At 35.2% G+C, this 24,750-nt stretch overlaps 1 protein-coding gene across 27 annotated transcripts in view; it reads left to right on the top strand.

Moving 5' to 3' along the window:
* AFDN (afadin, adherens junction formation factor) overlaps positions 1 to 24,750 on the top strand; it is a 181,640-nt gene that overhangs the window by 90,506 nt on the left and 66,384 nt on the right. For 19 of the 27 annotated variants that reach the window (XM_043999451.1, XM_043999453.1, XM_043999474.1 and 16 more), the window contains 7 exons: positions 2,706 to 2,800; positions 3,749 to 4,011; positions 14,486 to 14,555; positions 17,057 to 17,175; positions 21,887 to 21,948; positions 22,030 to 22,235; positions 24,132 to 24,152. In XM_043999451.1, coding sequence (XP_043855386.1) covers positions 2,706 to 2,800; positions 3,749 to 4,011; positions 14,486 to 14,555; positions 17,057 to 17,175; positions 21,887 to 21,948; positions 22,030 to 22,235; positions 24,132 to 24,152 — 836 coding nt within the window. The remainder of the gene's footprint in view (positions 1 to 2,705; positions 2,801 to 3,748; positions 4,012 to 14,485; positions 14,556 to 17,056; positions 17,176 to 21,886; positions 21,949 to 22,029; positions 22,236 to 24,131; positions 24,153 to 24,750) is intronic. The other 8 variants (XM_043999458.1, XM_043999470.1, XM_043999469.1 and 5 more) reach the window with 1 other exon arrangement.

Raw genomic sequence — 24,750 nt, forward strand, 5'->3', positions numbered from 1 at the left:
TTTTTGTGACTTACAGATGTGGACTATTATGGAATATGGCTTGCCAAACCATGCATATTCCCGTCTCATATTTGCACATCTTCATATGTATTCAGGTTTTTCTTTTGGACACTCTGTAGAGGTCAGATATTGGGCTAGTAGTTATTAATGTCATTTCTATCATCTTTTTTCAGTAGTAATGCTCTCCATAATGCTCATATCTTATATTTCCTTCTTTTAAATATTCTAACCTTATCATTCCCCACCTTCAGAAATGTTCCCTCCAACATGTAACTCCTTTGTGTATTGGTCTTGTCTAGCTTCTCTTCCTGTTTTAGTGTTTTTGAGCACTATTTCTACTTAATGTAGTATTTCAGGGGTTCCAGTAGTTTCCAGGTATTAAAGTATATTTTGATTTATCTTGAGAATTTCCCTTCTTTCTTCATGCTTTGCAATAAACACTCATATGCAAGCAACAGTCATCTTCATGATGATTTTTCATTTGCTTATACTTGTTCCAAGTGAACTTTAAAGTGTGTGTGCGTGGGGGAGGGGGGTATGTATTTGGCCATATCTTGGAATCCTTTCCACTTTTCTTCCTTCCTTCCTTCCTTCCTCCCTTTTGTCCCTCTCTCCCTCCCTCCTTTTCTTCCTCACCTTCTTCCTTTTGTTTTTTAAAATATTAAAAATATTTTCTCTTTATCCCATCCACTCCTTTCCATTTCTTGAGAAAGCAAGCCATTTAATATAGCTTATACATGTGAGGTTATGCAAAACATTTCCATATTAGTCATATTGCAAAAGAAAACACAGATCAGAAGAAAAATGAAGTTCAAAAAGTGTGCTTCAATCTTCATCCAAACCCCCTCAGTCCTTTCTCTGGAGGTGGATAACATTTTTTCCATCATAATTCTTCAGAACTGTCTAACTTAAAATAGTTGATCATTGTATAATATTGCTTTTCTTTTGTACAGTGTTCTCTTGGTTTTTCTCTCACCATTCTACATCAGTTCATTTAAGTCTTTCCAGGTTTTTCAGAAATCCACCCATCATTTCTTATAGCACAGTAGTATTCCATCACAATCATATATCACGACTTGTTCAGCCATTCCTCAATTAGTGATAATTGTGCCCCCCCCCGCCCCCGCCCCCCCCTTTCCAATTCTTTGCCACCACAAAAAGAGCTGATACTATAAATATTTTTTGTATATGTGGGTCCTTTTCCTTTTTCTTTGATCTCTTTGGATACAAGACCTAGTAGTGCTATTTCTGGGTCAAAAGGTAACCACAGATTTATAGCTCTTTGGGCATTGTTCCAAGTCACTCTCCAGAATGGTTAGATCAGTTCACTACTCCACCAGCAATACATTATTAGTGTCTCAATTTTCCCACGTTCCCTGTAGCAATTGTCCTTTTCTGTCATATTAGCCCATCTGGTAGGTGCGAGAACAAAGTATAAACCATCTTTCTATTTACCTTCAACTTCCTTTTCCTTTTCCTTTTGGGTTTTGTTCATGGTGAGAGAGGAAACTTGTTGGTTATTGGAAAAGAAGCTCACATTTAGAATAGCAACACCTAAATTGATTTTGTTTGTAGGTAGTCCAAAAATCTGGTTGATTAAAACCTTCTGGCCCCCATTTTTGCAATATTCACTACATAGGCATAAGGGCTGTTCTCTTTTGTTGTTGCTGTTATTGTCATGGATAAAGAATTCAAAACTTAGTGACCAACTTAGTGTAGTAGTCATCTTTTCCATACCTAGTCAGACCTATCCTCAAACAATAGACCAAAGCTATAACTTTCTGTATCATAGAAACTGCTGAAGCTTGTACTCTGTTGGTATAGCCTTCAGTAATCCAGGATCATCTGTAAGACATATATAAGCCCACTGTTGGTGGAGGTGTGAAAAGATCCAACCATTCTGGAGAGCAATTTGGAACTATGCCCAAAGGGCTGTAGAACTGTGCATACCCTTTGATCCAGCAATAGCACTGCTAGGTTTATATCCCAAAGACATCCTCAAAAGAGAAAAAGACCTATATGTACAAAAATATTTATAGCAGTGCTTTTTGTGGAAATCAAAGGAATGCTCATTCATTGGGGAATGGCTAAACAAACTGGTATATGGTGGTGATGGAATATTATTGTGCTATAAGAAATGACAAGCAGGATGATTTCAGAAAGGCCTTAAAAGACATGTATGAAATTATGTATAGTGAAGTGAGCAGAACCAAGAGAACATTGTGCACAGAGACAGCAATATTGTTTGATGAAGAACTGTGAATGACTTGACTGTTCTTAATAATACAATGATCCAAAACAATCCCAAAGGACTATTGATGAAACATACTATCCACCTCCAAAGAAAGAATTGATATTGATGGAACAGACTGAAGCAGCTATTTTTCACTTTCTTTCATTTTTTTCTTCAAGTTTTCTTGTTCAAAATGACAAATATGGTAATGTTTTATATAATTGTACATGTGTAACCCATATCTGATTGCTTGCTGCCTCAGGAAGGGGAGAGGAAAGAAAAGGGATAAAAATTGGAACGCAAAACTATAAATAAAAATGCCCACCACAAAATAAATAAATAAACACTCAAACAAATTAAAAAAAAGACATAAGCACTGGAATAGAGCTTTTGTCGAGAGCTTTTATTTGTATTTGGTAGTGTTATCATAGGCTTTTAGATGAAGATTTTTTTTTTCCTTTTCCTGACACAGATGGTTCTGACTCCAGAGATAAGCCAAAGCTCTACCGTCTACAACTAAGTGTCACTGAAGTTGGAACAGAAAAATTTGATGACAACTCCATTCAGGTAAGCAAAGTTATTGACAGCTTTACCAGTTGATTTGAAATTCTGACATAAAGAAAAAAGATTGTTATAGCCTTCCAGTGTTACTTAAATGTTACTTTTTATTGGTAAGTACTATGCAGAATAAAATCTATAATTTTATTTTCACTACCATGAAATTGCCCAATTCCTACTATACTGATATATTTAGAGACTAGATTCAATTTTATAACCAGAGTTTTGTTCATCCTGCTATATTTCAATTATTGGCTTGGTTTCATTATTCATTCATTCATTCATTTTTTTGCCGGGGGTGGGGGGGTGTGTGTGTGTGAGATAATTAGGGTTAAGTGACTTGCCCAGGGTCACACAGCTAGTAAGTGTCAAGTGTCTGAGGCTGGATTTGAACTCAGGTCCTCCTGAATCCAAGGCCAGTGTTTTATCTACTGTGCCACCTAGCTGCCCTTGGTTTCATAATTAATTAAAGTATCATAATGTATAATTGAATTAGAACAGAAACATTTTAATCTTGATTGTAATTTATGTAGAAATATGAATTATAATACATTTAGTATGAATATGTATTGAAAATAAGACTTACACAAAAGTTGTTTTCTTTTTTTTTTCTTTTGGTAAGGCAATTGGGGTTAAGTGACTTGCCCAGGGTCACACAGCTAGTAAGTGTTAAGTGTCTGAGGCCGGATTTGAACTCAGGTCCTCCTGACTCCAGGACCAGTGCTCTATCCACTGTGCCACCTAGCTACCCCCTCTTTTTTTTTTTTTTTAAAGTTGTTTGTTTTCAAGAGTAAATAAAAATGAATTTACTTTGCTATATTCCTTGTTGAAAATTCAGAAGTGTAACTATATCACCCTCAATATAATATTTAGTATAAAGAAAAATAGTTTATTAGCTTTTTTAAACACATTTTTTTCCATGTGATTTAAATTTCTTTAATTTATTTTTAATTTTAGTTGTTTGGTCCAGGAATTCAGCCTCACCATTGTGACCTAACAAATATGGATGGAGTTGTTACAGTTACTCCGAGAAGTATTGATGCAGAGACCTATGTTGAAGGGCAACGCATCTCAGAGACAACTATGTTACAGAGTGGCATGAAGGTTCAATTTGGAACATCTCATGTATTTAAATTTGTAGACCCCAGTCAAGATCATATCATTACCAAAAGATCTATGGATGGAGGCCTAATGGTTAAAGGTCCAAGACACAAACCTGGGTAAATATCTTAAACTTTTAGAATTTTAATACTTCTTGTACATTCCTATTAATGATAGAATTGTTTTTTGTAAGGTACAATTTGTTTAGGGTTAAAAATTGTGAGTGTATATGTGTGTTATGCTCTTATTATATCTAATTCATTGGACTGATATTCATCATTTCATTCCAAAGACGATTCTATTAATCTACCATCAATCAAATATACTTTTACACATTTTTCTAATAGTGGTAATAGATTTTTCCTAATTGATACTTCTTTTTTCTCTAATGTCTCTTGTGATCAATTTCATGCTTTTATGAGAAAACTGACTAGAGCTAGAGGTATAAGCCATGAAACTCAGTTCTTCAGTATGTGAAGCAGAATAATTTATATTGGTTTAGACTGTGCAACCATGGACCACCCACTCCCACCACCATATATTTTTTTAGTTTAAACTTTAGTTAGTAAAGTTAATGGATTCAAGCAAAATGGTTTATTTTATTTAAACATAATTCATAGGCATAGAAAATTACAGTACCACTGTACATTTAGAAAATGTTTATTAGGAAAACTATGCTGCTTAAGTTTTTTCTAGTTTATATCCTGCTTGAGTTTCTTAGGAATGTATTTTCAAAAGTAAATCCTGTAATGTTGATTATTTAAAATACTTTAGCTCCACCTTGTGCTTTTTTTCTGGACTTGCCCTCTCTCTCTTATTTGAGGCAGTGAAGTGACTTGCCCAGGGTCACAAAACTAGTAAGTATCAAGTGTCTGAGGTCGGATTTGAACTCAGGTCCTCCTGAATCCAGGGTTGGTGCTTTATCCACTGCGCCACCTAGCTGCCCTCTGGACTTGCTCTTGTTTCCATTTCTATGGATGGAGGCCTAATGGTTAAAGGTCCAAGACCTGGGTAAATATCTTAAACTTTTAGAATTTTAATACTTCTTGTACATTCCTATTAATGATAGAATTGTTTTTTGTAAGGTACAATTTGTTTAGGGTTTAGAAAGACTTTTCTAAAATTTTAGTCCAAGTTATGGTGATTTGAGGTAAATGTTCTAGCTATATTTTTCATAGCCTTCATAGTGGTTTTTTATGGAATATTAGAGCTGCAACAGAAGTTTCTAACAAACTATATAGTATAAATAAGTTATGGGAAATAGGAAAGCACATAGAAGATTATATAATTAGGCCATCTCTTTTGAATTCAGTGAGTAATAACTGGAATTTTTCTAGGATGCCATTAAGTTAGAAGGCAATTTCTCTCAGAAATATTAAGATGCACTAATTAACTAATGTATTTTTCATCTTGTAGTTCATTATATCAAACATATACAAATATATAAATGTTATTCATTTGATAGTTTTTTTCTCTATTTAGAATTTTATTTTCCAAATTATATGTAAAAACAAATTTTGACATCAATTTTTTAAAACTTTGTGTTCCAACTTCTCTTCCTCCCTCCCTTCCCACCTCCCTCCCCCAAGAACTCAAGCAGTTCAATATAAGTTATACATGAGTAATCATGGAAAACATCTCCACATTAGCTAGGTTGTGAGAGAAAAATAGATAAAAACAAAATTCCGATTAAGGAACTGTTAGAAAAATTATGCTTCAGTCTGTTTTCAGTTCTTTCTCTGTAGATGGATTTCAATTTTCATAAGTTCTTCAGAGTTAGATTGGATCATTACATTGCTGAAAATAACCACATCCTTCCCAGCAGATCATCTTACACTATTGCTGTTCTTTTTTTTTGTTGTTTGTTTTTTGTTTTTTGCGGGGTACTGGGGGTTAAGTGTCTTTCCCAGGGTCACACAGTGTCAAGTGTCTGAGGCCGGATCTGAACTCAGGTCCTCCTGAATCCAGGGCCGGTGCTTTATCCACTGCGCCACCTAGCCGCCCCCTGTTGCTGTTCTTTTGTATACAATACATTTCACTCTGCTTCAGTTCATGTAGGTCTTTGCAGGTTTTTCTGATAGCAACCTGTTCATCATAACTTTTAGAGAGTACCTTAAAGTTGACAAAGAATTTTCTTCACAATAGCCCAGCAAAGTAGGTACCATACATTTTGCCATTATAGTCAATCATCATAACTGTTTCTATCCCATTCCCTTCCCATGATATTTACTCTATTTTCTACCTTCTTTTACCCTATTCATCCTCAAAAGTGTTTTGTTTCTGACTGTCCCCTCACCCCACTCTGCCCTCCCTTCTTTCACCCTTCCCTCCTTATCCTCTTCCCCTCCTACTTTCCTGTAGGGTTAAATAGATTACTCCTCCCAATTGGGTGTGTGTGTTATTCCCTCCTTGAGCCAACTCTGATGAGGTTAAGGTCTTTGAACTGATTCTGTGTTCTAAATTTTCTTCCTCCTTCGTCAACCCTCCCTATGAAATCAAGCAATTCAATATAAATCATACATGTGCAGTTATGTAGAACATTTTCACCTTCCTTGAAAGTGTTTTGCTTTTTATTGCTCCCTCCCCAAATCTGTCCTTTCTTCTCTCCCCTGCCCCATTTCCTTCCCTTCCCACTTTCCCTCAGGGAAAAACATATTGCTATACCCACTTGAGTATGTATGTTATTTTCTCTTTGAGCCAATTCTGATGATAGTAAGGTTTACTCCACTCCCCTACTCCTTCCCCGACTCCTCCATAAGCTTTTTCTTATTTCTTTTATGTGAGCTACTTTTCCCCAGTCTACCTCTCCCTTTCCCTTTCTTTCAGTGCATTCCTCTTACCCCTTAACTTTATTTTAAAGATGTCTTCATGGGTTAGCTAGGTGACACAGTGGACAAAGCAGCAGCCCTGGACCCAGGAGGCCCTGAGCCTAAATCTTGCCCCAGACATAAGACATCCCACCCTGCCTGCCCCACAAAAAACAAGGATAAACAAAAAATAAATGCTTTACAGATACCATCCTTTCATATTCAGTTCAGACCTATATCCTCTGTCTAAGTGTATTCCTTTAAGCTGCCCTAATACTGAGAAAGTTCTTATGAATTAGAAGTATTATCTTCCCATGTAAGAAGGTAAACATTTTAATCTTTTACTATCCCTCATGATTCTTTTTTTTTTTTTAAGTGAGGCAATTGGGGTTAAGTGACTTGCCCAGAGTCACACAGCTAGTAAGTGTTAAGTGTCTGAGGCCAGATTTTTACTTGGGTACTCCTGACTCCAGGGCTGGTGCTCTATCCACTGCACCACCTAGTTGCCCCATCCCTCATGATTCTTTTTCCTGTTTACCTTTTTTTGCTTCTCTAGGGTCTTGTATTTGAAAATCAGATTTTTCTATTCAGTTCAGGTCTTTTCGTCCCAAATGCCTAAAAGTCCTCTTTTTTCATTGAAGTCCCATTTTTTTTCCTCTCAAAGATTATACGCAGTTTTGCTGGGTATATGATTTTTGGCTTTAGTCCCAGTTCCTTTGCCCTCTGGAATATCATATTCCTTACCCTCTGGTCTTTTAATGTAGATACAGCTAAATCTTGTTTTATCCTTATTGTAGCTCCACAGTATTTGAATTCTTTTTTTCTAGCTGCTTGCAATATTTTCTCCTTGACCTGGGAGGTCTGGAAATTGGAAATAATATTTCTGCAGGTTTTCCTTTTCGGATCTCTTTCAGTAGGTGATCAATGGAGTCTTTCAATTTCTATTTTACCTTCTGCTTCTAGAATATCAGAGCAATTTTCCCTGACAATTTCTTGGAAGATGCTGTCTAAACTCTTATTTTGGTCATGGTTTTCAGGCAGTCCAATGATTTTTTCTTTTTCCTTTTTTTTAAAGTTTTCAACATATATTTTTATTTTTTATTCATTTTTTTGGGGGGGGTGAGGCAATTGGGGTTAAGTGACTTGCCCAGGGTCACACAACTAGTAAGTGTTAAGTGGCTGAGGCCAGATTTGAACTCAGGTCCTCCTGAATTCAGGGCCTGTGCTTTATCTACTGTGCCACCTAGCTGCCCCATAACATATGTTTTTATATGATTTCTAGTTTCATATTTTTCTCTCTCCCTTCCCTCCCTCCCCACGTCCCTAAGACAGCAAATAATTTGATGTAGGTTATATGTGTACAATCACATTAAACATATTTCCGCATTAGTCATGTTATGAGAGAAGAATCAGAGCAAAAAAGAAAAACAACAACAAAAACAATAGAAATAGTATTGTTCGATCTGCATCCAGATTCAACAGTTCTATTTTTTTCTGGATTTGGAGAGCATTTTCTATCATGAGTCCTTTGGGACTATCTAGTCCAATGATTTTCACATGATCTCTCCTGTATCTATTTTCCAGGTCGGCTGTTTTTTCCAAGGAGATATTTCATATTGCCCTCTATTTTTTTATTCATTTGTATTTGCTTTACTGTGTTGTGGTTTCTCATAAAGTCACTAGCTTCCATTTTTTCAATCCTAATTCTTAGGCAATTATTTTCTTCTGAGAGCTTTTGTATCTCCTTTTCCATTTGGCTTTTCAAGCTGTTGCCTTTTTTTAATGTCTCTCCTGCATCACTTTCATTTCTCTTTCCATTCTTTCCTCCACCTCTCCAAATCTTCCTTCTATGTCTCTTACTTTCTCTTCAAAGTCCCTTTTGAGAGCTTCCATGGCCTGAGACCACTTCCTATTTTTCTTGGAAGCTTTGGATGTAGGGGCTCTGAGGTGGTTATCCTCTTCTGAGGGTGCACCTCGATCTTCCTTGTCACTGAAGAAGCTTTCTATAGTTCTCAACTTTCTTTGCTTGCTCAGCTTGCCATCTTTTACTTCACTTTTAACTCCCTCTTACAGTGGGGCCTACTTCTAAGCCGCACTGTCCTGAGCTTCAGAGGTCCCAGGCGTTTCGGTTTAAGGGAAGGCAGGTTTTTCTCTGCCTGGCCTGTTCTCTGGCCTGAAGATAACCTCGAGCCACCTTGTGCTAATTAACCGGCTGGCAGAACTGTGTGTGCTGTGCCCCTCCCCCACCTGGGCCTCCTGGTTCCCTGCTGGGGCGGGATCGCCAAATTCTTCCTTAGGCCCCTCAGACACCCCTCTATCTCCCCTGTCCCCCAGCCAGCCGTTCAGCTCTCTCACCCAACTGTAAGCTTAGTTCCAGAAGACGCTCCTGCTGCTGCTGAGGAGGCTTGGGTAAATTTCTCTAGTGCAGCCTGCCTGAGGACTGTGTCGATGCAATTGCAGGGCTGGGCTTTCTTTTCTCGCCGCCCAGCACGGCCCCTTCTAAGCTGTCTTTGGCTGGAAAATAATCTAAGTCTGTCTTTTTGTGGGTTTTGCTGCTCCAGGGGTTATTTATTGCTGTTTTTGGGTAATTGTGTCAGGAGCTCTGTGTATTTAATGTCTTTTCCTCCATCTCGGCTTCTCTCCTGTAAGTCTCGATAATTTTCTATAATGTAAATAGTAGCTACATAAAACTTTCTTTTTAATCTAGAGTCATACAGTTGCTGAACTCTTATTGTTGCTTTCTTGTCCACTCTTACCTTGCTCATTGTACTGTACTTAATCCTTCAGAGCATTTTAAAAACTATTATGAAAAAGAGGTTTCCTTTAGGGATACTTACTGTTGTCACTCTCTCAAGAAAAATGTATTCTTTCCTCTCATCCAGGCTACCTGGATTTATTGAAGTGTTTGGCTGTAAGAGCTGTAGATTGCATTTCTCACTTTTCCAAGTCCTTTTATCCAGATAATGATTTCTACTTGCATTTGTTTCTGTACCTGTGTCTACTAAAGTAATGATGGATTTAGATTCTCGGCTCCCTTCCCCCATATGTCCTTTTATCTCTGTTTCTACCGCAAACCACTATCCTTCCTTTTCACTCAAATCATTCATTATTTAAAAAAAAACACTCAATAACTTTGCAAATGGTACATCAAAACTAACATTCTTTTTACCTCTTCCATTCGATGTGGGTTATCGGGATATAAATTCTTTGACACATTTTATTATTTGATTACTCAGTGAAATAGCGAAGAAATATTGCTAAGTGGAGTCATGAGAGGAAAGACCACTAAACTTGGAGCCACAAGATTTGGGTTCTGATCTTGGCTCTCTCCTTAATCTTTAATCTCCTTAATCTCCAAATCACTTAACCATTGAGCTTTAATTTTCTTATCTATAAAATAGAACTTATGATTATGCTTGCTAATAAGTAGGTTATTGTGAGAATCAGATGCACAACTGTCTAGATTTTAACATACTGTTAACTATAACTCATTATTAGTATTATTATTGTTGTTGTTGTTAATTATTTTAAATAGCCTTGCACCTGATGGAGGATGTTACTCATGAAGTATATGAATTTGGGCTGAAGAAACTGATCATATTCACAGTAGGTTCCTGCAACCGTGGATGATGACTGTAGTTGCCATATAGGAATAGGGGCAGGGATAAAGAACTAGCTAGGCCTCTGATATCATTGGTGTTGGAACTCCCACATGAGGAAACAACCAATGTAGGTCAGCACTTTTTTAACAACTTAAAATATTACAGTTGCCTAGAACATTTAGAGGTTAAGCAACATGTCTCTGTTCATAGAACCTTTATGTATTAAAGGATGGGATTCAAGCCTATGTCTTCATTTGAGTCAAGTTCTATCCATTACATCCTTTCCTGAGGCTTCGTGTTACATACAGAAGTATGGGATTTTTAGTATAAAGACACCTCACCCAACATCTAGATCAGACCGTGTCAAAAAGAATCTTTAATACAGTATACCCCAAAATGGTCAAGACCATTTATGGACTTCCAAAAGAGAGGAAACCCATGACTTCTAAAGGAGCCCATTCTGCTTTTAGAGGGACCAGATTCTGAAGAAGTCTTTTTGATTTTTTTTTTCAATTAATTAAGTCTAAATTTTCCTCTTTGCAACTTACATCCATTGTTCTTGGTTCTGCCTTTTGCAGCCAAACAGAATAAATCTAAACCATCTTATATATGTTATTCATGTACTTGAAAATAGTTGTCATGCCCCCCTGGGTCTCCTCTTTTCTAGGCTGAACGTCTGATCTCGCTGTACCATAGGCTTAAGACCCCTCACTATCATGGTCAGCCCCTGGATAACTTCCTGCTTATTAATCTCTTTAAAACAAATTTTTATTGCATTGTACATTCAATTAATGGGCATTTATTTTCTCTCCCACCCCTCCCAATGGGGGGAATGGGACAGAGGGTGGGCAGGAAGAAAACTTTATGCATAGTTAAACACAACAAATTTCCACAGTGGCCATTCCTAAAAATAAGGGTCTCTTTCATCTTGTTTCCATCACCTCACTGTAAGGAGACAGGTGGCATTGGTTGGTTTTTGCATTGATTGGAGTTCTTCTGATAGATCAGAACTCTAATCGTCGATGTATTAACCAAACTTTTTCAAAGGTGTTTTTTGTTTATAATATTGGTGCCCAGAACTGAATACAAAACTGAATTTCCTCTTGCTGTCTATACCATGATATTGTCTGAAAATATACCTTCTATTTCTGCCTCTGTTAATCATTACCCAATTGTTCTCTCCATTGCTTCCCTGCTCTATAGTTCCTGAATTTCCTGTTGCCCCCTCCCCTCTTCTCCTTCCTCTCACCCCCTTTATCTTCTGCTTTATAATATACCCTTCCAGACCTTTATTGTAGTTATGGGCTTCATTCTACCAAGTCTCAATGATACCTCTGTGATCAAATTAACCTTGAATTAAGTTTTCTAGGCCATTTTGCTTGTTATTCATATTTTGCATTTGATGATTAACATTAGAGTCCTTCATAGTTATTATTAACTCTTGTAAAACTTAAGAGTTGTCTGTTCTGCTATTCTTTGTACATGTAGCTATTTTCATTGATACATAGCTTGGGAATACATACTTTTTCTGCCCTCTCCCATACCTCTTAATTAGATTTGCAAGATTCCAACATGCCTTACTATCCAATATAGGAATGCATTTCAAGCCATTGTCCTGAAAAACAGATCCTATTTCCAATATCAACTTTTGTCTGTTCCTTTCCCAAGTCTGTTTTTGGAAGCCCTTTCTTTCCATGGATGTAAGTGTCGAAAATAATGTGTCTGTGCCACTAAGGTCTTCACTTCCTTGCCCAAGACTTCATAATTTTTAGAAATATTTTCTGCGTTACTTTTGAGTATAATTTGTGTCCACGTGAATCACCAGAAGTGTGCAGTAAATGATCTCATTTGACAAATCTTGTGGAAAATTGGATATAAGACTTGGAAGAACAGCATGACCTCACTGCTGTCAGATTAATTTAAAAAGAAAAAAACAAACAAGGGGCAGCTAGGTGGCGCAGTGAATAAAGCACCAACCCTGGGTTCAGGAGGACCTGAGTTCAAATCCAGCCTCAGACACTTGACACTTACTAGCTATGTAACCCTGGGCAAGTCACTTAACCCCCATTGCCCTGCAAAAAACAAAAACTAAAACAGAAAAACAAGCAAACAAACATTCTCATCAGGGAGTCACCAACCACCACTAATCATGTCTTCTTCCTCAGACCTTTACTGCATATTTTCTTACTTCATGGCATCTGTGTATCCACATTATTATTCTTTGGAGAATAAGCAGCTTCTTCAGACAATTCATCTACTTCCTTTCTTGGAAAGGGCCATATAAATTGTTAATGAGCTTTCTATCCATTAACACTCTTCTTAAGTGTAACATTTAATTTAGACTAATCTTCCTTTGGAAATTTCCTTTAAAAACAGTACTAGGATGATAGAGCTAGAAGGAATGTTAGCATCTAATCAAGGACTTCTTAACAGAGAATTCATTAACGTGGTTTTTAAAGATTTTGATAACCATTTATAATTAGTTTCCTTGTAATAATATGGAGCTTCCTTTGTGCATTTACAAAAGTTTTTCAGAAAAAAGTCTATAGACTTCACCAGCAACAAAGGAGACACAAAAGGGGTTAAGAGTCAGTAATCTTTTTTTAAATTTTTTTTTTTCAGTACTCTTTTATAACTTAGGATCACAGGAGAGCAAGAAGACTGAGGATCTGAACCCAGGTCCTCTGATTCCCAAATTCAGTATTCTTTGCATTGCATTCTGATGTAGCCTGCTTTGTTTGACAAATGAATTGAGATTAGACAAGGCTTTACTTTATTACTTTGGCCTGGCCATTTAGGCTAAAGTTGAAAAAACTTACCATTCCTATCTTTTGATTGGTTTTTAGTTGGATTTCATTCCTTTGACTAAGTCCCTGTGATAGAAAACATGTTTTCTTTGTTTTCAATTTTTGTCTGTTATGATCAGTTTATGTTCAAATAATTGGACTATAATAAACACATCTGTGTTAATTTTTTGAACTAATTTTATTCATTAACTTCAGCTCAGAAATTTAGTTATTTTGAGATAGTCTACAAATAATTTTAGATACTGCCAACCTACTTTTTAAAAGGAGAGTTTAGCTGATGACAGGTCTGGGTTTCTGACTTTTGAATGTTCTCTTTAATGCCTTATTTATACTCTAATTAGTGATTGCATAAGTTCATATGATGTAGGGCAGTGAGTATTGAGAGCCTATTTGGTTGACCTATTGTTAAATGGGCAGTATATTATTAATCTTCCTTTAATACTATTTTTCTTTGTAATTGTAGGTTTTTCATAGGATTTAAGCAGCCAGGAGGAACCTTAGAGATTATCTTATCCAACCCCATTATTTTATAGAAGAAATAACTAGTACCTGAAGAGGTTAAGTGTCTTACATGTGGTCAGAAAAGTAGAAGAGCCAGATCTTTGCTTTTTTTTTTTTTTTTTTTTTTTTTTTTTTTTTTTTTTTTTAGTGAGGCAATTGGGGTTAAGTGACTTGCCCAGGGTCACACAGCTAGTAAGTGTTGTGTCTGAAGCTGGATTTGAACTCAGGTACTCCCGACTCCAAGGCCAGTGCTCTATCCATTGCGCCACCTAGTTGCCCCCTGCTTTTTCTTTAGACCTAAATGTTAGTGATAGCCACCTCATTTCTTCCCATTGTTATTTCTCTGATGTGCTGTTTATTTGGTGACTTTACATACTTCCAAGAAATAGCCTTTTTCCTTCTTATGCAATTTGTAAAGTATTTTAATACAGTGGATATTATTTAATGGAAGGAGTACTGGACCATAGGCAGGAGACCTGGTTTTGAGTTTTGCTTTCATAATTGAAGGTAAGACTGAATAGGTTATTTAACCCCCTCAGTTCCTTTACCTTTAAAATGGGTACGGTGCTTGAACAATCATTAGCTTAGCACTATTGTGAAGAAAATGTTTTTTAAGCTTTATAGTGGTGTGACTGAGTTGCTATTTAAATATCCTTTTTGATGTCCCTTATTTTGTTATAAGGGACAGTTCACAATGAGTTAAAAACATAAAAACTATAATAGATATTCTTGATCTAAGCCAAGATAGGAACAGAAACCTAAAAAAAAAGTGTGTTCATGTGTTTATATGAGTTCTACTTTTGTGTTGTGGAGAAGCCATTATGCATTATTTTAAAGTTATTAATGCAATGTGGATTTCTAATTTTTCCCTCATAGAATTGTCCAGGAGACGACTTTTGATCTGGAAGGAGATATTCATAGTGGAACAGCAATGCCAACAAGCAAGGTAACTGAATATCTACTGTGTAGTAGTACAGTGATGCATTTGGTCAAAATTAAGCTGTTGAGATATTTAAACCTGTTTAGGTAAGACTTCTTTGTTGTTGTTGATTTTTTCTGGACTTAAGATTTCACTGGTGTAATGAACTCACTTTACCAATATATATCTGCAAACGTTCTGTAACTTACAATCATAGAGCAGGGGCCCTAAGAAGTTAAATGACCTCTATAGTCACATGGCTAGTATGTGGTATGGGGCTGCTCTTCTGATTCTGAAACTTCCCTATCTATTGTATCTCCCACCTCCTTCTACATAAAACTTATGGTGTATAAAAGCTAAAATCCTAATGACTTCCTTTCTGAAATACCAACAGTTCATGGTATCTGTAAGATTTAAAAAAAAAATGTTCAGTCTTACCTTGCCTCTGTGTGAGGGACCATCTTGCAGTTGCTTATTACTATATTCTATGACTTATCATAGGAGTAAGATAATAAATTTAGTCTATAGTAATAAACAGATGTCACCCATTCCATTCCGAATACTGTGCAGCATTGTAAATGGCCTTCTTTTGGCCAGTAGAGTCACTCTAGTCCATCTCAGTAATGTTCCCTGAATCTTTTTGACCTCTTTTACATTTGTAGAAATTATTAGTAGCATCACATTAGATTATATACTTTCTCTTTGACAGTTATAGATACATGAGAAATTTGTTTTATAATATTTGATTACAATTAAGTGGTTGGTGATAGTTTGCCTTGTTGATAGAATGTTTAAAAGCATTTTGCAGCAGCATGTTGAGTTCACGGAGGCAGACAACTTTGTTTTCCTGACACTTTCAAATTCAGATTTAAATAGAAGATAATATGAATCATTTTTACATAAAAATGTAACTCTTCTGTGTTGGTTTTTACTCCCCAACATAGAACCATATGTAACAAACTCTACTCATATTTGTTTCACCCTCTAATAAATTGTCATGAGAGAATTTTATTGGATTTGTATAAAATACTACTGCTAAGATTTGCCGTAATATTTTTCTTAATAAGTCATTTGTGTATAGAAATGAATTAAATGCACTATAGTTTTCTAGAGAAATGAATTTGTAAGTTTTTGCTTTGAGAGAGATACTCGATGATACTATGACAGAATGTTTTGTTTTCACCATGTTTTCAGTGGTATAAATATCAAGGTACTATGCCATTAAAATCTTTGTCTTCAGTTTTATTCCTAAATTCATTTAGCAATTATTTGTATTCATAGTACATGGAAGAGTGGAAATTAGCCATAGAGCAGAGTAAGTGGTATAAATGATGTCTGAACACATGGGGTACAGTAAAACTTTATTATTATAAATTTGGCTAGATTTTGGTAGCTCAGTTATATCCATATCTCATAAATAACTCCTGAATCCCAGCCTCCATCATATATTCATCCTCTCTTGCCTTCCCGTTCAAGTGCCACCCTCTCCCACCGCTGTTGTGATTTCAGAACGGGGACAGTGAAACTGAGTGAGTCCCTGATATCCTGGTTGTGTGAGACCGCACCATTAAGATATGGAAGGGCTGCCATTTCCAGTACATTTTATGTCCTGTTTAAGTGGTGTGGTGATGCCTTTTTATTTGGTTTAAGTTTAGGCTCTGACACTATACATATAGCTCACTCTAACTGGATAGAAGACATATGGTAAACTTGAATTGGATGTTTTATCGTTTTTGTTTTTGTTTTTTAACAATGATGCTTGTCTATCATAGGAGTTTGTTCATTTGTCCAGTGCTAAAATGTTATTTGCAACTTTTTATTAATATAGCTAATTCTCTTTGATATTTATTGAGTCATTAGAAACATGATTTTTGGTGACACTTAAATGTACTAAATGCGATTGGTAAAATCCTGCTTATTAGGTACACAGTTTTAACAGAAACTGTATTTTCCCTATATTTATTTAAGGACATAAAATAAGGCTGGGAAGAACCAATTTTAGTACTAAATAGTACTAAATACAGGTTAGTGCCCTGAGCCTTAGTTAGCAGGATTTTTGAAGCCCTCTGAAGAAAACAACTGAGCCCCCCTTTATAATTGCACTTACCTGGGAGGATATACCTTGATTTTAAAATATACCTATATATCTATATTTCTTTTAGAAAAGGATGACTAGAGTCATCTAGTCATTGGGGAAAAACAGTAGCCCTGCTTTTAATGTTTTGCACGAAAGAGTAGCTCTTGGGGCTTTAAAATTCCTGGTAGCATTTGGTCAGGAGCTGCAGCAAGTTGTTTTATTATGTTTTGAATGGCTAGTGTGCTCTTAGATATGTCCTGTCACTGTGGTCAGAACACCTGCTGCATTGCTGTATTATTTTTCTGGTCTGCATTCCCTACCTCTGCATTCCCTCCCTTGTCCTTCCCCTTTTGGCAGCCTTGAATCAATTCTTTACTCCTAATGATGAACATAAAGCTTGGTTGGTCTGCGTGGTCTGTTAAACTCACTCTTGTTTTCCTCTTTGACTTAGAGTACCACCAGACTGGACAGCGACAGGATATCATCAGCATCTAGCACAGCAGAACGAGGGATGGTGAAGCCAATGATCAGAGTAGAACAGCAACAAGACTATAGAAGACAAGACAGCAGGTAGGTAATTTATAGCCCATTATAATTACTAAAAAGGAACCAGTTCATTTCTTCCAGAAAGGCTTGAGATTTGAGTTCAGAGAAATTTATTTACCTTCTCCACCCCGCTACATCCCCCAATTAAATGTTAAAGACAGTATATTTGTTAGAATTCTGCTGGAGCCAAAAAAAATTCCCCTGATTAATAATTCCTTTCTCAATTAGTAAACTAAACTCCAAATTCACATTTTAAATTCATGCTGTTCTTAAGGGGTTACTGTGTAGAAGTGTCTTAAAAATTAACAACAGCTCATGTATGAAATCAAAATCCTGCAGTGTTTATTCCTAGAGAAAACTGTATGTTTAAAATAAATCCATTTAAACTGTAAAAGAAACCCTTTAATTTGTGAAATCATGAAACTAAATGATTTTTAAATATTTAAAAATTAACTTTTGTTAATAGCTTCTGATTGTTATATTGTCAGTACGATATGCCTTCTAGCTTGAGGTAGAAAGACATGAAATTGCAGGCTGATTCTTTTTTTTTTTTAATCTAGTACTGCAGATGTCTCATTTTATGAACAAAGACTTAAGCATTTGTTATTTCTTTCCTCTTAATTTCTAAAACATTTGTGACAGCTTGGTTAAGAGGGTAAAATATATTTCAGGGTGATTGAAAAACAATTTTTATTGGAAAGATAATACCTTAAACATAGCAGTTGGATTAGAGGGTGTGGATTTTGAATACTGATTAGTATAAACTGCAGCATTGCTACTCAAGAGCTTTGGATGATTCTAAGTCAGGAAGAGGGTAGCATGTATTTATTCAACCAATACACTGAGCTCCTAATTAGTAATTAATGGATAATGATAAAGAATGAGTTTAGCTCCTTACCCCAAAGCAGCATACAAATCTATTAGAGTGGATAAGATATGCAGCATAAATATTTGTGTTTCCTTCACTCTTTATAGTGGGGAAATCATAATTCTGTTTATGACATTTGACCATGTTTTCATCATGCCTTTTTGGTATAAGCAGAGTGTGAGTTCAAATGAATGACTTACCCAAGGTCACAAGTCAATGCTTGAAGATGAAGCTACATTTCAATTTCTCTTCTCCCAGTAGAGGGCACTGCAGACTGCAAGATTATTGTATTGGATTCAGAAAGTAAACAGTAAATTAATAAAATAGATTCACTTGGGATCAGAGTAGGTCTTTATACTTTAGTTTTTTTTGGTTGACTTTTATATGGAATATTTCATAATTATACTACTTAAGTATTTTAGGTGCCTTTTTATCTGTAAAATGAGAGGTTTAGACTAGGTGACCTCAAAAGCTCCTTCCAACCTTTAAATCTATTTTCCTTTGATTTTTGGTTTTATAAATATGATAAAATACCTGTGCAGATTGATAAATTCTTAGTAGAAACATTTCTATTTATTTCTATTCACAACTTTACTGAAAGATTACACTAAGCTAGAGTATTGCTGAATAGAAATTGCATATTATCATAGGCCAACATTAATATAAAATAGGCTTTTAAAGTTAGTCAGAAGTAAAATTATAATTCCTATTTGTATCACAACATTTATATAGTATAGAACAATTGAGTTTTGGAGACTTGCATTCATCTCTGGTGCCCCCAAAGAAAGTAGCTATCATGATTAACTTTTTGCTTTTGTTTTTGTTCATTTCTTTTGCTCTCTATACATACTCATTTGTTCTCTGTGTAACATTTTATAATTAATGTAACTCATCGTAATTGATATTTAACTTTAATGACTGATTCCTTTGCAAACAACAAAATAAAACTATCACAATTCTAAAAACCTCATCAAAAAAGAAAATCAATTTCTTTATTTTCTGTTCAAGACTTGTAATCACTGGTTGTACACTGTACAATTTCTTTTTTGTTACCTCTTTCATAATACTGCTGATGAGTGCCATCACTTTTCCATTATATTATTTAAATTCTTTCCTGTCAATTGTATATATTGTCATGTGAAGTCATTGTATGTGATATTTTGCCTTAAATGTTTTTCTTAGTTAATAAGAGGCTGCCATGGGGGCAAGGTTGGTGTTCAAATGGTGGATTGTTCCAGAAATGACCCATATGTAAAAGAAAAGCCATTAATAAAACTTATTTATAAATATACTCATATCCTCTGTTGGATCATGTAGAGTAAAACCAAAGATTTGAATTAAATTTAATGACTTACCATTTTAAAACATAGCAAACTTTTGTTTAGGTAAATTAGTTTTAATAGTGGTAGCAATATATTTGAGGTTTCATTCTGTTTTTCTTTATAGCTTTCTCCACACCCAGCTCCATTTTTTTATTGCTTTTTGTTGCCACTGTTGTTAAAAGCAATATGTTAAAATTGGCAGAAGGTTTAATATGTTACTGTCCTTCGTCTTTACCCATGACAAAAAATGGAATATCAGTTCTTTTGGGGTGAGGGTGGGGAGATGAAAATCCTATTTTTCACTAAACCTTTTTAATAGTGAAAGACCAGGAGACCTAGTTTCAAAGCCTATCTATCACTACCTTTGGGATTTTGAACAAAAATCTAGGCTTCAAGTTCTTCATCTATAAAATGAAAGAATTGAATTAGTTAGTTTTTCAGGTCATTTCTGGTTCTTATTCTATGAACATGAGGCAAACCAGAGTAGAAATATTATAGCACTGGAAGTTCTTTAACTAATCTACTTTTTTGGTAAATTTAAGCAATATTTTTTTCTCAGATTTTTGACATTTTCTATCACTATGAAAAATTAGCCATTTCTCTAAATAATTGATATATGAAAACATGTCTAAATAACTAAAATTCTGTGTATTAATACTCATGTCACTTTAATATTTTGTTGAATATGAAGATCATTTATTCCAGAAAGTAAGCATTGATTTTTTTTCTTTGTGGCAGTATTTAAATCTCTGGTTTTTAAATCCTTGTTTTCATTTTACATAGACTTTTTTAATGAATTTTTTTGGAGGGCAGTGATGTGGTGGGGGTGGGAGGGAGGGACGATGTTAGAAATTTGTGATTAAATTATTGTTAGGAGCTACTGTGGCAGAACTTTTTGCCTTTCTTGCAGTAGAACAACTCCTTTGCAGTTTATAGTCTTAGTTACCTGGTTGCATTGATAGGTTAAGTAACTTGTGGTCACATAGCTGTTACATGTCAGAGGTAGGGCATGATCCTTGGTCTTCCTGATTCCAAGGTAACTCCTATCCCCTCTGCCATCTTTAGTATAAAGCACAGAATTACTATGTACTATCTTATTTCTAGCTGGGCTGTCATTGTCATTTTGCATTACATAATAAATCTAGAGTTTTAGAAATTCCATGTTGAATTTTTTTTTTCTTCTGACTTGTCAGCTTAACTAGAATTTTAAAACTATTAGCTTTCTGAAGTAAAATACAGCCAACCAATGGCATGGTTCAATTTTTCGCATGAATGTTGGAAATTTGACTTGTTTATATTTAGTTTATTATGAATCTGTTCTAATCCTTGTGCAACTGGTAGGGGAATTGAGGAAATGTATAACATAGTGCAGTTGTGAGAAGATAAACAAAGTACATGTTTACTTTTATAATATTTGTATTATTTGCAGTACAGATAGTTTATTTACTATGTGAGAATTCCATAGCAAGAATTTGTTGGAACACAGTGTATATTTTAAGTATTAATCTTAAAAGGGTTCTGTGGCACGCTCTTCCCAAAGCATATTTACTTATTGCTTATTTCTCTAACTGAATCTATATGAGCTGTCAGATGTGCTTTAAAAGTACCATAGAAGAACTTCCATTCCAGCTAAATCATAAGAGTTTTCTTGCTCCTCAAAAATATATGTTTGTGTGTGTATGAACATCTTTGCATCATAATTTCATTATGATAATTTCTTTATGAGCTAATGGGTTATTGAGAGAGACACCACTTTAAAGAAGGCTTCCTGAAATAGTTTAATTCAAGGGAAGTTCCAGGTATCAGTGTTTTATGGGGAGGTGAAAGGGGAGAATTCATCTGATTTTTGTGTGTGTATGTGTTTCTCTCTCTCTCTCTGTCTGTCTCTGTCTTTGTCTCTGTCTCTGTCTCTCTCCAACCCCCCAATTAGGAGAAAGCCTAAATCAGCCATGCATGAAGGAAAAAATTGGAATTCACTTTCAAAGATCAAAGATCCCTGTTTCTCTAGGAACAGGATTCAACAACTTTTTTCAAGAAACAAATGTAGCTTAAAGTAAAAATCTGTTCTTAGGGCTTTGACTTTACACATAACTTTCAATTTTATATAAATGCATTTCTCAATCTGTTTCAAAACATGGTTCATTCTTCTCCCCGTGGTCTTTTATGGGTTGTGTTAATTGTTACTTGAGCCACAGATATGACAGGTGCAAGCCACCTTCTTCTTGGTACTTTATAAGAGATGTTCATCAATAATGCAGGAGCATGTTTCAGGTCTCTCCTGTGACCTTTTGTTGTTATGGGACTGTACAACTGGAATGAAACTTCGATGAAGAAAAGTAACAAGATAGCTTTGGACTCCATTACCACAATTTCTGAATAAGTTACAAACGAAAGCAGGATATTATTAGTACTCTGCCTTTCTCAACTTTGGACAAATGTATAAGAATTCAAAAGTTATACCATTCAAGAAATCTACTTCATTTGACAGTGATATTGGTTTTAATGATGTGAATTGGTTTGTTGAATGTCTCCTTTTTTCCTTTAGAACTCAGGATGCCCCTGGTCCTGAATTGATACTTCCAGCAAGCATAGAATTCAGGGAAAGTTGTAAGTATTTTCAAATCCCAGTTTGTATATTAATTATTCTCCTTTCCTACTTTTGATAGTTATTTCTTAATCTTTTCACAGCTGAAGATTCATTTTTATCAGCTATTATAAATTATACAAATAGCTCTACAGTACATTTTAAGCTGTCACCTACATATGTGTTATATATGGCATGTCGGTATGTACTATCAAGCCAATACAGACCTGAAATCAGCCCTACAGAGCGCACTCATAAAGTCATTGCAATAGTTAACAAGATGGTGAGCATGATGGAAGGAGTTATTCAGGTGAGTGTCAATCTGCTGAATGTAGGCATTTCTTTTCCCTTTGGAGGGAATCTTTTAAGATTATTTTTGGAAGAAAAATATTAAAGTTATAGTGTGCAAGGTGATAAACCTGTTTTTCTTTGATTTAATTTTATAACTTTTAAAGGAAGAGGAGTTTTTTATTGTTCTTTCATTCTGTCCCCCACAATTAAGCAAATTTTACGAATTTATTAGGCAGATTCTGAGTTCACAGTGGTACTAAATATAAGATACTTTTTAAAGTACATTATTTGTTGAGACTATTTTGTCAGGTTCCTATCTCTTCCTTTATCTCCTATAGCTAGAGGAGGAGCTAGCTATAGTAACTCTCCTCCCCTCCAGCCCCCCCCCTTTAATGCTGAGTTATAATTTATGTACAAATTATTTCATTAGATAATTTTCAACAACTAAGGAAAAACACCAAAAACAAAGAAGGCAGCTATTGTTAGACTACGTAAGATGTTTAGATATCCCATGCTCACTGTTAGACCAGTGAACACAGCCTTATGTTTTAAGTTATATAGTAGTCCAAACCCGCTTGAATTTATGGGAAGTTTTGCATTTTTAAGCTTTGAAATTTATAATTAAACAAATTGACAATATATAGAATTAGTTTGGAAAGTTGTCATTAATGTTCCTTTTTCTTAAGAATAGTACTGGTTCATATCACTACAGGTTATGTTGGCGGCATATTATATAATAATTCCATGCTTGTTTTTTGGCACAGTAATTTGAATTCCTTACCTAGGGGGTGATGGCTAAAATTATTAAAGAATGATCACTGAATTATTTTTTATCCCGTAGAGAATTAGATTTGTGTAGGAGGGACTTTGATAATTATTAGTGAATTTGTATAGTTTTTTCTGATTCTTAAGCATGCTTGAGTTTTAAAATTAGAGGTTAGTTTTTAAAATGTGGTCTAGATGTATTGGCTGACAATTTCCTTACCTGAACCTGGAAGTAATTTTTTTTTTTAACTAACAACTTCACTTGATCATCATAGCATTCATTCTCTTAACATTGGGTTGTTTTTCTTTGTTTGTTTGTTTGTTTTTAAGGAAATGTGGTTTTACTTTTTATTTGTCCTTTGAAACCATTGCTTATCTCCAATTCCTTTCGTATTTTCAAAAGTTCACTTCAAAACAAGAAGCTCTGCTGATAACTGAATACTTTTGAATGGGCTCTTCCCTGTGCATTTTGAACTAGAAAATAAAATTATATGAAAACAACTTTTTTGTATCTTTGGCTCTAGTTGCACAAATGGAACTGGCAGAACGGCAACTGAAAAGGGTCTGCTCATAGCAGATTATTTGTTCTAAAATTTTGAGACTGCTGTTTGGAGTTTATCCATTTGGAAATTTTAAAAACTTGTTGCTATGGCATTTATAGCTTGTATATACTTCAAAATTCATCTTTATTACTTTGTTCAAATAGTTCATTATGTTCTTTCCCATTTGTCATTTTCTTTAGAATTGGGCAATCAACTTGTGTAGACTTAAGGTATCCTTGCACAAGTAGATTAAATGAACTTTCTTCATGGATTTTTTGAAGAACTATTTTAGTAGTATATTCTTTAATGAGTGTTAATTGCAGGACCTACCTCATATGCATTCATCATCAATTATATGTTCTCCAGATTGAGCATTCACTTCATTGTTATAGTATTAAGAGCCTGAAATAAACTATTTGCAGCATGTACTTGTTCAGCTGCCTCCAAACCACAGATGACATTGTAATTTGGGAATAACTGAGCATAGAAGTGTTTTGTCTTTATGTTGCACCTTCATATTAGTGTTTATGATTTTTAAAACTATCATGATTGTTTACAAGTTTCTTTCTCTCGTTCTGCTTGATTTCCCTTCTTCTGTTTTTCTCCAGGAGGTAGACCAGGTTGATCAGGTAGGATATACTGCTGGGAACTGATCCTAGCTATGTTGGCTTAGCTGAGTTTCTCATGCTGCTTCCATATCAAAATACAATACTACAACAGCTGGACTGAACAGTTCATAACACTCATTCAGCAACTGGAACATGCAGTACTAAAATCCTTTTTTGACTGTGCAACTTTTATCAGCATTCCATAATTTCTGCTTAATGCACTTCAGTGTGGATATGAAATGACCAAAGTTCTTTTTCTTACCTTTGTTTATCTTTGGTTCCTATTCTTTGGATCTCATCTGAGGTTGCCTGGCCTGGCATATGTGGTCGGGAGATGGGGAGATAGATCAGTACTTGATACTGAGTTGCATGGTGTCAAAACCAGTAACTGAAAGTATCAGGGTGGTGGTGGGTAACAGTGAACATGTGCGTGAGCACAGACAGATCACCAGATAGTGCGTATAGCTAAACCTGGCATTGCAATATACAAAAGAATCATCCCATAGTTATAGCAATCCAGAAATTATATAATCATGTCAAACACAACAAGGAATTTCATACTTTTCATTGTTTTAAATTCAAATTTATCTGCAAGTATCTGGTATCTGAGTTATTGGTG

Source organism: Dromiciops gliroides, chromosome 4 (genome assembly GCF_019393635.1).
Source record: "Dromiciops gliroides isolate mDroGli1 chromosome 4, mDroGli1.pri, whole genome shotgun sequence".
Taxonomy (NCBI): domain Eukaryota; kingdom Metazoa; phylum Chordata; class Mammalia; order Microbiotheria; family Microbiotheriidae; genus Dromiciops; species Dromiciops gliroides.